At 40.6% G+C, this 14,693-nt stretch overlaps 1 protein-coding gene across 1 annotated transcript in view; it reads left to right on the plus strand.

The window, feature by feature from the left end:
* LOC115283358 (glyceraldehyde-3-phosphate dehydrogenase-like) overlaps positions 1–11,890 on the plus strand; it is an 18,216-nt gene extending 6,326 nt beyond the window's left edge. Inside the window, exon 2 of the mRNA XM_029929633.1 lies at positions 11,588–11,890. Within this exon, the coding sequence (XP_029785493.1) occupies positions 11,588–11,890 (303 nt within the window). The remainder of the gene's footprint in view (positions 1–11,587) is intronic.
* Positions 11,891–14,693: the final 2,803 nt, after the last annotated feature.

Raw genomic sequence — 14,693 nt, forward strand, 5'->3', positions numbered from 1 at the left:
CCCTCCCCCTCCCCCTTCAGCCTTCGGTTCGTTTTCAGTATTCAATAGTCTCTCGTGGTTTGTGTCCCTCTCTCTCCCCAACTCTCTTTCCCCCTTCCCCTCCCTATGGCCCTCTGTTAGGTTTCTCCTGTTAGACCTATGAGTGCAAACATACGGTATCTGTCCTCCGCCTGACTTCTTTTGCTTAGCATGACACCCTCAAGGTTCATCCACTTTGCTACAAATGGCCAGATTTCATTCTTTCTCATTGTCATGTAATACTCCATTGTGTATATATACCACATCTTCTTGATCCACTCATCAGGTGATGGGCATTTAGGCTCTTTGCATGATTTGGCTACTGTAGGAAGTGCTGCTATGAACATTGGGGTACCTGTGCTCCTATGCCTCAGCACTTCTGTATCCCTTGAGTAAATCCCCAGCAGTGCTATTGCTGGCTCATAGGGGAGTTCTATGGATAGTTTTTTGAGGGACCTCCACACTGTTTTCCAGAGCGGCTGCCCCAGTTTACATTCCCACCAGCAGTGTAGGAGGGTGCCCGTCTCTCCACACCCTCACCAGCATCTATAGACTCTTGATTTGTTCATTTTAGCCACTCTGACTGGCGTGAGGTGGTATCTCAGTGTGGTTTTGACTTGTGTTTCCCTGATGATGAGTGATGTTGAGCATTGTTTTATGTGCCTGTAGGCCATCTGGGTGTCCTGTTTGGAGAAGTGTCTGTTCATGTCTTCTGCCCATTTCTTCACTGGGTTATTTGTTTTTCGGGTATGGAGTTTAGTGCGTTCCTTTAGATTTTGGATACTGGCCCTTTATCTGATATGCCATTTGCCACTATCTTTTCCCATTCTGTTGGTTGCCTGTTAGTTTTCTTGATTGTGTCCTTTGCAGTGCAGAAGCTTTTTATCTTGATGAGGTCCCAATAGTTCATTTTTGTTCTTGATTCCCTTGCCTTTGGGGATGTGTCGAGGAAGAAATTGCTGTGATTGAGGTCAAGGAGGTGGTTTCCTGCTTTCTCCTCTAGGATTTTTATGGTTTCCTGTCTCACAGTCAGGTCCTTTATCCGTTTTGAGTTTATTTTTGTGAATGGTGTAAGAAAGTGATCTAATTTCATTCTTCTACATGTACCAATAGTTATTTAACTTGATAAACAACTGACTTGGTTGAGCTTGACAATAGCCCAATAATTGTACGAGAAGCTGCCTCTTAGGAGGATCCTACACTGAAGGACAAAACAGGGATTAATGTGAGAATGTCTGAAATGATACATGGATGTTTGGAATTTGCCTGACTCAACTTGTCCGCATCTCCTCCAGGAAATTTGTTTTGTGGCATTAGTTTAATTAATATTTATCCTGTACACATTTCCCAAGCATGCTCATTACTTCTGTCGATGCCATGTGTGGCAGGCAGAATACTGACCCTTCAAACACATCTTCATCTTCATCCCTAGGGCCTGTGAGTATGCTATGTTGCACGGCAAGAGCTAATTAAGGTTGCAGGTGGAAATAAGGTATCCATTCATCTGGCCTTCAGATACAGAGGTTTTCCTGGATTATCTGGGCGGACCCAAGGTAATCACAAGGGCCTCTTGTACAAGTGGGAAGCAGAGTAGCCTGAACCAGAGAGATGGCAACATGAGAAAGATTTGACTGCTCATTACTGGCTTGCAAGGCGGAAGGGGAGCACCTGCTAAGGAGTGTAGGCGGTCTGTGGAATCGGGAAAAGGCAAGAAACTAGATGATCCTCTGAGGGCCCCCAGAAGGAACGCAGCCCTGCTCACACGTTGATGTTAGTCCACTGACACCCATTTTGGGCTTGCGACCTCCAGACCTGTCTGTAAAAGAATACATTTGTGTTGATTTAAATCACCTTTTGTGGTAATTCGTTATAGTAGCGGTAGAAAACGGATACATCATAGATGTGAAAAATGTCATTTAGCTTTGTTAGCTGACGCTGACCTCGATGCATAAAGGGGTATCTAAAGCACTCAGCTTCTATTCAGTTCCCTGTTTCATTCATACCGTGACATCTACATTTTTGTCAAAGACACACAGGACACAATAGGACACCAAAGAACCTTGGAGAGTTGTGAACAAATATGCTTTTTTAATTTTCATTGGCTGATTAGATAAGATTTCATACGATGTTTTATTTAAATTCTTTGCTAAATACAATCATCTTCACCCCTCAGAAGATTTAACCAGAGCAATTTGGTGAGTGATTATGTGAATTGAGAATTGATTAAAAAAAAAAATAGGTCAGTGCCGAACTGAGGCCTGAGCTCCCGTTACCTTGACCAGATTCCTCATTTCTTCCACTACTTCCTCACCCTCTTTCATGCTGTCCTCTCTTAACTGCTGTTTGTATTCACTTCAAAAGAACAAAGCGTTCGCCTCCACTCCCCGTTTCCTGGCCGCTGAAGGGGACCTGGGCCTAAGGTCAGCACACTGAGGCACTGACTAGAGTTGACTATAGGTAAGTGTTGCTACAGCCCCACCACTGGGAAGGCCTTGACAGCTCTGTGACCCTGTCGGTCTCCCTAGACCTTCTCCCTCCCGCTCCCCTCTTGTGCGGCTGCCTGCACAAAACATCACATCAGCACTGTTTACTGCGGCAAGTCGGCCAAGGGAGTCATAACAAGATAATAGACATACAGTCTGATAACCTTGTTAGCTCAAATCAAAGCTCCTAACAAGCAGGCGACGTTGGTGAAGTGGGATAATACTATTCAGTATTTGGGTTTGTTGAAGTGGCTTTTCAGATTTCTTTTCCCCTGTTGAAAAAGGAAGATAGCATTTCTTATCCCTTTATTTAAGATTAAAACCAGGCACAAGGACACTAAACAAAACAACATGTACAAGGCTAAGGTTAACTTTTATAGGAATATAAATTATAAATTGAGAGGGCTGTACAAAGTTCATAATTATCTTGTAATGGAAAATAGCATAAAACTTTCATGTTGTCAGGTCTCCGTAAAAGTGTAAAAAGTGTGGAGGAACCTTCATTATCCAGAAAAAGTTAGAGATATGAAATAATTTGTGTCAGTGATAACCAGTAATGAATTCATTTCAGATAACAGGGCAAGGATGACCAAGGTCTTTATATTTTTCTGTTTTATTCACTTCACATTACAGGATGCTATTTCAACACACAGAGATTTTGCCTGGTTTGACTTTGGCCTTTTATTGCCTCCCCAGTACCCACCTCATGCTTTGGGGAATATTCTAACCTCTAAAAATAGAATTTTAACCCCACCATTATCTCCCTAGTTGCACAGAAAACATTCACATGCTGGCCCAAACTGTCTAAAATGCAGTGTCTTACACACCCTACTCCCACCGTCAGACCCTTGTTCTTGCCACTTCCATGATCCTGGAGGAAATAGCACTAAGCTTGAAGTCAGCACTTGGCACTGCTCAGGTCCTGTGACCTGGTTAATAGTTTCTGTGCCTCAGTTTCTTCATCGGTAGCCGATGACAAAATAATGAATTGATTCAACAAGTGGGCATCCGGATGCATCTGAATGTGTCATTTTTATACTTGGTGTTATTTCAAGCTTAAAAATTGGTGAAATTTCATGGTTTACCATTGCTCCCGATGTGTCTTGTGCTCTTGTGTTTCTCTGAAAGATGAATTAGCCAGAGCTAATTTCATACTGGCTTAGTACCCTGTATCTAGTTAGGGGACTTTACTGTGAACATTTTGTCCAGTCATATTTCACTTTTGTACTAAATTAAAGTCAAAGTACTGATTCATTGTGTGTGTGTGTGTGTGTGTGTGTGTATGCATATACATGCATACCCTTTATCTGAGGGGAAAATGCTTCTTCTATAGCATCTCGAAAATTGTAGAGCTAACAGAGACCATTTTCCTTTTCCTATTTCCCTCTATTCCTGAGGGATGGTAAAGTAGCACTTGTCCAATTATGACTTGGAAAAGGTGAAAATGAGAAAAAGTTCTGCATTGCTTCCTCTCCATCTTGTATATGACTTAAATTGAAAAAAAAATCTTAGAAATGAAATTTGGAGAAGATGAAACTCATTATTTTTACATGTGTGGTACCTGTGGAGTTCCTATTCACCAACATGACAGTGTGAAAACAGAAAGAAAAAGCTGAATAAAAGGAATTGTATTTTCTATATATTTGGCAGTTACATACATAAATAGGCCATGTAGTGCAGGGTTTATCTAGCAATTACATAAAATGGTTGTGTCTTGGCAGTGAGAAGTTAAATATAAGTGTTTGCAATTTAAAACAAATTCCTTTACTTAGAGTCCCAGGTAACCTTTTACTTAGACATCTATGAATACATTTTTTTGAAAGGCTTCATTGCCCCAAATATCTTCACCACTGGTCTCCTCTAGCATCTGAAATTTCTAGCACTTGTACACACCTTTGTACTAGGTCATTGAAAGATTCTTAGACAATCAAGCATTATAGCATGAAATAGTTCAAAAAGGTGTAGCGTTTCTTGGGTTATCAATCTTCATGGAGTCTTAGACTTTGGACATAGTGATTAAGACCTAGCTCAGTCTTGCCTTATATTTGTACACCCAACTCATGTGAAGGTTTGGTTTCATTGACAAGCATGCTTCTTGGGACTAGATCTAGTCTACCTATAATCACCAAATCATCTTTAGGAATAATTTGAAGGAAGAAATTCTATTGGTGATAAATATCTAAATTTATTCAGTGTCTCCATTTCCTTTTGGAATTCAAAATAAGAAAAGAAATTCAAAATACTGGATCAGGAATGCCTGGCTGGCTCTGTCAAAAGAGCATGCAGGTCTCGATCTTGGAGTTGTGAGTTCAAGCCTCACATTGGGTGTAGAAATTACTTTTTGAATAAATCTTTAAAAAATATTAGATCATCTGAAGGTAAATACAACTATAAAACGGGAACATACACCACATCCAAAGGCCAGAAACTGCCTGAAGACGGTAAAGCAATAAAGGTGTCCATGAAGTATCTTTCCATCCAGAGGCTAACTCTAAATAGTTCTAATGCCCTATGTTAAAATGAGACAGTGTTTTATGTTTCAGTGGGAAAATAGTGACTCATTTTAGCTCACTGATATGAAATGTGGAACTTGTGAAATTCAAGCCTACTCTGGAAGTCCCATTTCTTTTTCTAATAAGGGTTCTTACCTGTAATCAAGGTATAGCCTGACATGTAAACAATTAGCTTGGGTATTTGAAATGTAAATAGGAGACAGTTTATTAGCTTGTTAATTGTTGGTTCCTTAGAACATGGACTATAATTTGGTTTTTAGCCCAATTAGAGGGAGATACGCCAAATAGTAGTGTAATTGAGAATAAGAAGGGAAACTCAGGATCCACTGTTAGCTAAATGCAGATCTGTTCAACTGAGTGGAGTGTATATCCATTTGACCTTTGATCTCTGAAATGCTAGCACTTCAGAAAAGCCTATTAAAATGGTTTTGAAGACAGAGCTCAATTCTTGTTTCTCTTGTATTTCCTACATACCTAGCACACCACTTAGTATGGGCTTATGAGGTGAACCTAGGCACATAGTGGAGTGCTTAAGAAATAATCAAGAGAAGTCAGTTTCTGAGTTCCATTCGAATGTTGTCAAGGGCATTCAGTTATTTTTATTTCTTCCCAAAGTTGATTCATTTTGAGCTTTAGTAGCTAACATTCCACGTTGCAGTTTCTGCATCAAAACATTCAAATTATATTGAAATGCCTTAAGATCAAATTAGATGTTTGTAGCATTGATAGTCATTACTTGGATTGGATTTGGACTTAATCATTTTTAACTAAAGAAGAGAATATTGTGCTGATTTTACCCCACAGGTTATTTGACCAAGCAGCTCATGTTTTTAAATGAAAAATTATCTTGTGATGAAAGAAAGCAACTATAAAATACAGAAAGAATGGATATTTTGTATGGTTTTACAATATGGTATCCATTAGTTTTACAGTTAATGTAATTCAAACAGTGCCAGGGATTTATTAGACAAGTCACGTGGACTGCAGTGATAGACTCTAACTCCTTCAGTTCTGACGCTAACAAATCATATATTAGTGACTTCTTCTCAGACAGCATACTTACCCTTCTAGCTATCGGAGTCATAAAACGCCAAACGGAAATACCTCATTAAAATATTCTTTATGTTTGCAGCTGCTTTTGTTTGCTCTTGGTTGCTCTGCCCCAACCCTGAATTTGCAAACTGTGTGTGTCTGTGTGTTCCTTAACATACTGGTACCCTTGGAAAGCTTATAATCCTTTAAACTAAGATATTTTTGGTACAGATTATAAATTAGAGCAATAACAAAAGTGACACTGTATCTTGATTGCATTTCAAATGCAATCTTCGTTCAGTTAAAAAATAATGAACCAGATGTAGAGTCTGAGTTATGACCTTGCAAATAAGGTAGCTTTGGAAATGACATGAACTCTTCTAGGTTCTTATTTTACTTCCAAATAGCTTGGCCTATAATTCACAAATTGATGTTAATAGCCCCTTGTAATTAAACAAATGACCGTGCATCCAAACAGCAGAAATAAGAACCAGATATCCCTCCTTGAAGCAGAGGCTCTCTGGGCTTTTTGTTTTTTAATTTTTTTAATGTTTATTTTTGAGAGAGAAAGAAAGAGAGACAGAGCATGAGCAGGGGAGGGGCAGGGGGAGAGGGAGACAGAATCAGAAGCAGGCTCCAGGCTCTGAGCTGTCAGCACAGAGCCCGATGCAGGGCTAGAACCCATAAGCCATGAGATCATGATCTGAGCCAAAGTCGGGCGCTCAAGTGTCTGAGCCACTCGGACACCCTGCTGGGCTTTTTCATCATAATTTACTAACTACAGGAGAATACCACACCTTTACACAGGGCCTTGCCATATTCAGCATCTTGGGCTCCCAACATGAGGACAAAGTTCGTGGATTCAATGATGCTCAGGGTGCTTTGAGTATTCTATAAATGCTAGACCAAGATATTTGAATCCGAGACATAAGATTGCACAGACTAAGAATTTCAAAGTAGAAAGGAGCCTAAATGGTTCTCAATTTCAGTCTCTCAGTACAGGTTGCCTCCACAATCCTAGCTTTCCAGAGTCTTGGCTTATGAGCCAGGATAAAAAAGAAATACATAAACTATATTATGATACAGTATATATTAACTGGGTCCTAACTGGACATAACTGAGAGTTTCCATAAAACAGTACTTACAGTGTGCAATGAATTCAGATATTTCCCCTTTCCATTCCATATCTGTTTTTAATCTTGATAACGACTCATTAATTTGATTTCATGACCACTAATATATTGAGACTCGTTATACATCCTTGCGACAAGAAGTGTGGCCCCTGAATCAGCAGCAGCAGCGCTCAGGAGTTTCCTAGAAATGCAGTCTCAGGCGCCAGCCCAACCTAGTAAAGCAATATGCATATTTGCACTAGATCCTCAGGTGATTCTCAGCACCTTACGGCTGGAAAAGCCTTGCTCTCCATCACCCCCAAGGGCAATCAAGGTGTTTCCATTCTCCTAAGGTACCACATGTTCTTCTCAAACATTTGTGCTCTACAGAATCATCTTCGTTGTATTAAGTGGAAATTGGTATGCAAAGTAGCAACCTGGAGACCAGCACAACCTGGAAACAGCATTTCCCAAGTGCTGCATCCTTTTCCTTTACCACATAAGTTCTGCCACTGGCACTAGTGTCTCTTCCGGTAAAATTAATTTCAACTTCTTTGCACCTGACAATCTCTCTGCTAAAAACAGAAGAATCTTTGTGACTCTTCACCTTCTGTCTCATCCCATGCCTGAACAGTCAATAATCCTGATACATTTACCTTCCAAATATTTCTCCAATGAAGGGCCTCTCAATTTAGTTTCCAACAATTTGAGGACAAAGGAGGAATGGTCAATAAACATGGAACATCATGACAGAAACTTCAGCATTCACTATGTTTGTTTAGCGAGGCACTTAATCCACATTCTGGAAAGCAAATGATAATTCTCAGTACATTTTGTTTAAAAAGAGCTACTGTTTTGACGTCAGATGCTAAAGCTCAAAAGGATGCCACCACCTGGGGTACCTCACTATTTCCTGTCTCTTGTCAGACTATTGCCCAACTCTCTGGCTTCTGACTCAACCCTCTGAATATTTATTTTCCTTGCTGCCTTCTCTCCATTTTGCCCACCTAGAGCTGGGTAACTCTTCCCACTGTTTGTTTCAGAGTATGACTCCCACTGTGTCATCTGTTCAGTTGGAGAAAGGCCACTCAATTATCCAGCCATAATATAAAATGTAATTGAGAATCATCCGTGGGCTGAGACATTTTCTCCTTTGAGACTCCCCTGATTGAAGTTGGGTTACATACAAGTGTGAGTATAAACATATTTCCCGTATCTTTTTCACATTCAAAATGGCTTGTATTCTTAAGAACAAGAAGAGGACTTGGTATTTAAGAGGATGTCAGTGGGCTGATAAGATAAAGTCATGGGAATCGCTTTCCACTCTTTGGGAAATGTCTGGCATGTATGTTGAGGGGTAAGGGAGTTGTCAGGCTAGTTCTGTAATCCAATTCCCTGGAGATGAAGTTTCCTCCTCAAAATCACTTCTTGCCATTAGTTATTACTTTGTTGCCATTGGGTCAAGGAAAAATGCGTTAAAGCTTCTAAGCTTTAGAATCTACAGAATGCTGCTGTCTCATCAACAGGATGGAAGAAAGAACATTTCCCAACTTGGTTCTCTTTGTGTGAATTCTTTTTTTATTTATTTAAATTCAAGTTAGTTAACATACAATGTAGTCTTGGTTTCAGGAGTAGAATTGAGTGATTCATCACTCACATATAACATCCAGTGTTCATCCCAATAAGTGCCCTCCTTAATGCCCATCCCCCATTCTGCCTATCCCCCCCCACCTCCCTCCCTCCAGTAACCCTCAGTTTGTTCTCTGTATTTAAGAGTCTTCTATGGTTTGCCTCCTTCTCTGTTATTATCTTATTCTTCCTTCCCTTCCCCTGTGTTCATCTGTTGTGTTTCTTAAAGTCCCCACATGAGTGAAATCATATGGTATCTGTCTTTCTTCAAATGCTTGTTTCACTTAGCATGACACATTCTAGTTCCTTCCTAGTGTAATGGAAAGAGCAGCCATCTGTGTTTCTGGGGGCTGGGCGATGCTTTCTGACCCCCCCCCACCCCAACATTGAGAATTCTTTTTCTTGTTTTGCTTCATGCCAAACAACTAACTGAGGTGAGCTGTACTGAGTAAAACAACACAACAAAACTCCTGTATCCTTGCCATGTACTCTATCTGATGACCGAATGTTAGTAAGTTTTGTTGGGAGTGAAGGTGAATAAACACTTTTTAAAAAAAACAGTTGTATTGAGATACCATAAATTCACTCATTTATTCTTTTAAATTTTTTTTTTGAGGGATGGGGCAGAGAGAGAGAGAGAGACAGACAGACAGACAGACTCTGAAACAGGCTCCAGGCTCTGCATTGTCAGCACACAGCCCACTGCAGGGCCTGAACCCACAAACTGTGAGACAATGGCCTGAGCTGAAGTCAGACACTCAACCAACTGAGCCACCCATGCGCCCCTTTAAATTCACTCATTTAAACTGTACAGTTCTGAGGCACCTGGGTGGCTCAGTCAGTGAAGCGGCCGACTTCAACTCAGGTCATGGTCTCACTCACGGTTCGTGAGTTTGAGCCCCACGTCAGGCTCAGTACTGACCGCTCAGAGTCTGGAGCCTGCTTCAGATTCTGTGTTTCCCTCTCTCTCTGTCCCTCCCCCCGCCCCCGCCATGCTCTTGTCTCTCTGTCTCTGAAAACTGAATAAAAGTTTAAAAAGATTTAAAAAACTGTACATTTCACTGGCTTTTTATATACCCACAGAGTTGTGCCTGTATCACACTTTGAACACTTTTATCACCCTGAAAAGACACCTCATACCCTTTAGTAGTCTCCTCCCATTTTCCCATCCCCCGGTTCCTGGTCAAGTGCTAATGTATTTTTCATCTCTATAGGTTTGCCTATTCAGAACATTCCATACCGATGGAATCATATCACATGCGGTTTTTGTGGCACTCCTTTCTTCTTTCATTTCGTTTACCGTAATGTCATCAAAGTTCATTTATTGTAGCCGACATCAGTACTTCATTTCTTTTCACAGCTGAGTAATATTCTGTTGTATGGACTTGCCGCATTTTGTTTAGCTCATCGCTAGTCAGAAGGCAGTTTGGTTGTTTCCACCCTTGGACTATTATGAAAAATACTGTGATGAACTTGGTGTATAGAGAGGTGATTTAAATTCCTCTCGTTCTATCTACTTAGAAATTGAATTGATAGGTTGTATGATAACTCTGTGCTTAAATGTTTGAGTCTTGCCCAGTTTTCCTCAAAGTGGCGCCAGCATTTCCGATCGCCACCAGCAATATCTGAGGGTTCCCAGGGCTCCACATCCTCGCCAGCACTGGGATTACATATTGTTTTCATGGTAGCCAGCCTCATGGATGTCACGTGGTTTCTCTTTATGCTTTTGATTTGCATCTCCTAGGATAAGCACTCTTAAAATATCTCTAGCCTATCCACATGTAAAAAGTGAACATTTAGGGGCACCTGGGTGGCTCAGTCGGTTGAGCATCCGACTTCGATTCAGATCATGATCTTACAATCTGTGAGATCGAGCCCCGCGTTGGGCTCTGTGCCGAGCACCGAGCCTGGAACCTGCTTTGGATTCTGTCTCCCTCTCTGCCCCTTCCCTGCTCATGCTTGCTGGCTCATTCACTTTCTCTCTCAAAAATAAATAAACATTAAAAAATTGTTTTACAAGTGAACATCTAAGTTCCTGGATAGACCATGTCTGGAGAGGCTGTTAAAATTTGAAAAATAAAAAGACTAATGAATCCTCCGACTTTATGGGAGGAAATTTTATTACATAAGAGATGATCTAGGATTGGGATTCAGAAATCCTCATTTTTAATAATTAAAGTCCCAGAACTAGTCCCAGACTTAACCCTAATCAATGATTCTGTCTTAAGTAAGGGTAGAAGGTATAAGAATTAGGGGAAAATTAATCTTGTATTCATTTGGCAAATTGTACAAGTTGCTCATCTTCTGTGTTACTGAGTTTTCTTATCTACAAAATTAGGTTAATATTAATACCTAACACCATTATGTGAGGATTAAGTGAGATTTTTTCCATGTGAAATGCTGTACCTGACTAAAAGTGAATGTTAGCTACACATTTTTAAATTTTTTAATGTTTATTTATTTTTGGGAGAGAGAGTGCTAGCAAGGGAGAGGGAGAGAGAGAGGGAGACAGAATCTGAAGCAGGCTGCACACTAACAACACAAAGCCTGATGCAGGACTTGAACTTACAAACCATGAGATCATGTCGTGAGCCTAAGTTGGACCCTCAACTGACTGAGCTATCCAGGCACCCAGCTACTCCTCTGTATAGGGTGAGTGATTAGAGGTCTTCTGTATTATAGGAACTTAAGAAAATATCCTCTGCAAATATGGAGAATTCATTGAACATTTTGATCAGTCATTTTCTATCTCTATAAAAAATATTTTAAAAATTAGCTCTGGGGCACCTGGGCGGCTCAGTCAGTTAGGTATCCATCCGTCATGGATCTAACCTGCCCCCTGAAGAAAGCTGCTAAATACTATGACATCAAGAAGGTGGTGAAGCAGGCATCAGAGGGCCCCCTCAAGGGCATCCTGGGCTACACTGAAGACCAGGTTGTCTCCTGTGACTTTAACAGTGACACCCACTCTTCCACCTTCGACACTGGGGCTGGCATTGCTCTCAGTGATCACTTTGTCAAGCTCATTTCCCGGTATGACAATGAAGTTGGCTACAGCAACCAGGTGGTGGACCTGATGGTCCACATGGCCTCCAAGGAGTAAGAGCCCCCTGGACCACCAGTCCCAGCAAGAGGAAGAAGAGAGGCCCTCAGCTGCTGGGGAGTCTTTGCCCCAATTCATCCCCCAACACACTTGAGGATCTTCTGACCTCCAGTTTCCATCCCAGACCTCCTGAAGAATGAGAGGGGCTTGGGGAGCCCTATCTTATCATGTACCATCAATAAAGTATACTGTATCCAGCCAATAAACAAACAAACAAACAAACTGTAAAAAAAAAACCAACTCTATAAATATTAGCTTCAAAATTCCTCAGAAACTCAAGTTAGCTACAAGTCAGAACAAACTCTGAAACAGGCTGGTAGGGGAGGTGGCGTATTGTCTTCTCCAAAGGTCCTTCATGGTGAGAAAGACTTGCAGTCTTTCAGCAAGTCAGATGTCTTCCCACCAAAGGGTAGAAGTGGCATCTCGTTTCCTCAGCCTAATAATTCTCTGTCTGTTACAGACTGATGGTCTCTGGATTCCCCAGCAACCTGGAAAACAGAACTCCCTGGCCTTGGATTACTTAGCCTTGTCCTCAGAGATGATGCTGGACACAACTGTGAAGTAGGTCCCTCTTGTGTTTCTCCTCTTGTTCTTCTTTGCTGCTTCCTCATCCGTTCTGTTGCCCTCTGGAGGTCTCTTGTTTACACAGTGTCTTCTGGCACAAATCCTCCTCTGTCGTCATTCTGCCCACAGAAACACATTTTCGAGCTCTCTCCTGATCTACTCCAGTACCATCTGAACTTAACAGTAACTCCGAGTGAGTTTTTATATAACTGATAAACAAATACATTCACTCAGCAAGCCCATATTGAATCCTTACTATGAGCCAGGCACTGTACCAGGCCAATAGATGACTGACTGTAACATAATTCAGGCCTTTGTAGTAGAACAGAGAAGATAACAAAGCAGTGTGATAATAATGGATATATGTCACAGGGCTGCTAGGAGGATTAAGAGAATTGATCATTGTAAAGCACTTAGAACAGTGCCTGGCACAGAATAAGTATTACATGCATATTTATGAAACAAATTACATGCTAGAAGAACGTTATGCCCTGGGGGCTGTAGGAACACATTACTAAGACCACTCATTCCAACCCGAGCTGGGTTCAACATGGTAAGGCTTTAGCCAAGTTAAGATGTGGAAGAAACATGTTCCATGTAGACGGAACACCATGTGAATGCAAAGAGACCTGGAGGAACATGACCTATCTCAAGAAGCTCGAAAGTTCTGTTATGGCTAGAATATAGGCAGAGTGTGAAGGAACAGATGGTAAGACTGAGGCTGTGTGGTATCTGGTGGATAAATTGCATTAATGGCCTCTATCAGCCTCTACTATGTAAGTTGCGCTTTGCCATCAAGGGACTTTGGGGAGGCGGATGGGCATTGACTGAGTAAGCAGCAGTATTCGCCACTGTGGTAACATTAAGAACGTTGGGGAAATGTTTTGATGTCTTAAGTACCCTTCAAGTTAACATTATGACGTATGGTTAGAGTGACTTTTTTCTTCAGTAAAATAATTAAAAATAGATAAAGCCACACCATGTTTGAAAGAATATGAAAACATTACCAAACTTTCTAGACCTTAAAAGAAAAAGTCCAGCAGTTGTTTCATTTGAGTGCTGCACTTTCCAGGTTTTGAGGGTCAATAGTGTTGTTTGATCAAGGTGAAATACTGAAAAAGATACAAGGTCCTGGTTTACTATTCAGTGAACTATGCTTGATGAATTAATTAGCTCTCAGTGCCCTTTGGGGGAAAAATCCTATTGAATGCTCTATAGGTGACATCTCTAATATAAATAAGTCTGCCTCCCATTTAAGCTGCAAAGAATTGTTTCACGAATAGTGAGTGTTAAAATACTATAGATTTGAAATAAAATTGGCAGCAAGAAGTTACAGCTAACCTAGTTTAAATGTTCCTCTTGTGAAATAAAAACTCTCACTTCTTACAACTGTCGTGAGGGTGATTGCTATCTAACGTACTGTTTTGTGCACCCCCTGCCAAAATGTAAGCTCTCTGAGGACAAGTATTTTACACTCTTATATCACTAGCTCCCAAAACTGAGGCTGGCACGTAAAAGACACGTTAAAAAATTGTTGAATTGTTGATAAATGAAAAGTATTTACTACATGGTAGTCATTCAGTGAATCATTGCGGTACTGAACCTCAGGGAATTCTATACTGTTGTTAGTTATTATAATTTAGCTATGGAACTTTATCCCTTGTGGTAATTTAGTCTGTTTGTAATTTTATGCTTTTACTTTAGTTGCTTTTTGCTGTTATCTCTTTCATACTTTTAGTATGTGTACATTTTTAGCTTGGCTTTATGATAACGTTCTGTTATATTCTAAACAGGGGTTCCACAAGGTGGGCTTTTATTTCTAAACTTTTATTTAAATTGTAGTAAGTTGACATATAGTGTAATATTGGTTTCAGGAGTAGAGTTTAGTGGTCCATCACCTACATGTAACACCCAGTGCTCAGTACAACACGTGCCTTTCTCGATACCCATCCCCCATCCACCTCCGTCCATCAACTCTCTGCTGTTCTCTGGAGTTAAGAGTCCCTGGTGGTTTGTTTACCTCTCTCCTTTCTTTTTTCCACGCTCGCATATGTTCATCTGTTTGGTTTCTTAAATTCTACATATAATGAAGTCATAGGGTATTGTCTTTCTCTGACTGACTTATTTTATTTAGCATAATACACTCTCGTTCCATTCATGTTGTCGCAAATGGCAACATTTCATTCTTTTTGATGGCTGAGTAACACTCCATTGTGTGTGTGTGTGTGTGTGTGTGTGT

Source organism: Suricata suricatta, chromosome X (assembly GCF_006229205.1).
Source record: "Suricata suricatta isolate VVHF042 chromosome X, meerkat_22Aug2017_6uvM2_HiC, whole genome shotgun sequence".
In the NCBI taxonomy this organism is placed as follows: Eukaryota; Metazoa; Chordata; class Mammalia; order Carnivora; family Herpestidae; genus Suricata; species Suricata suricatta.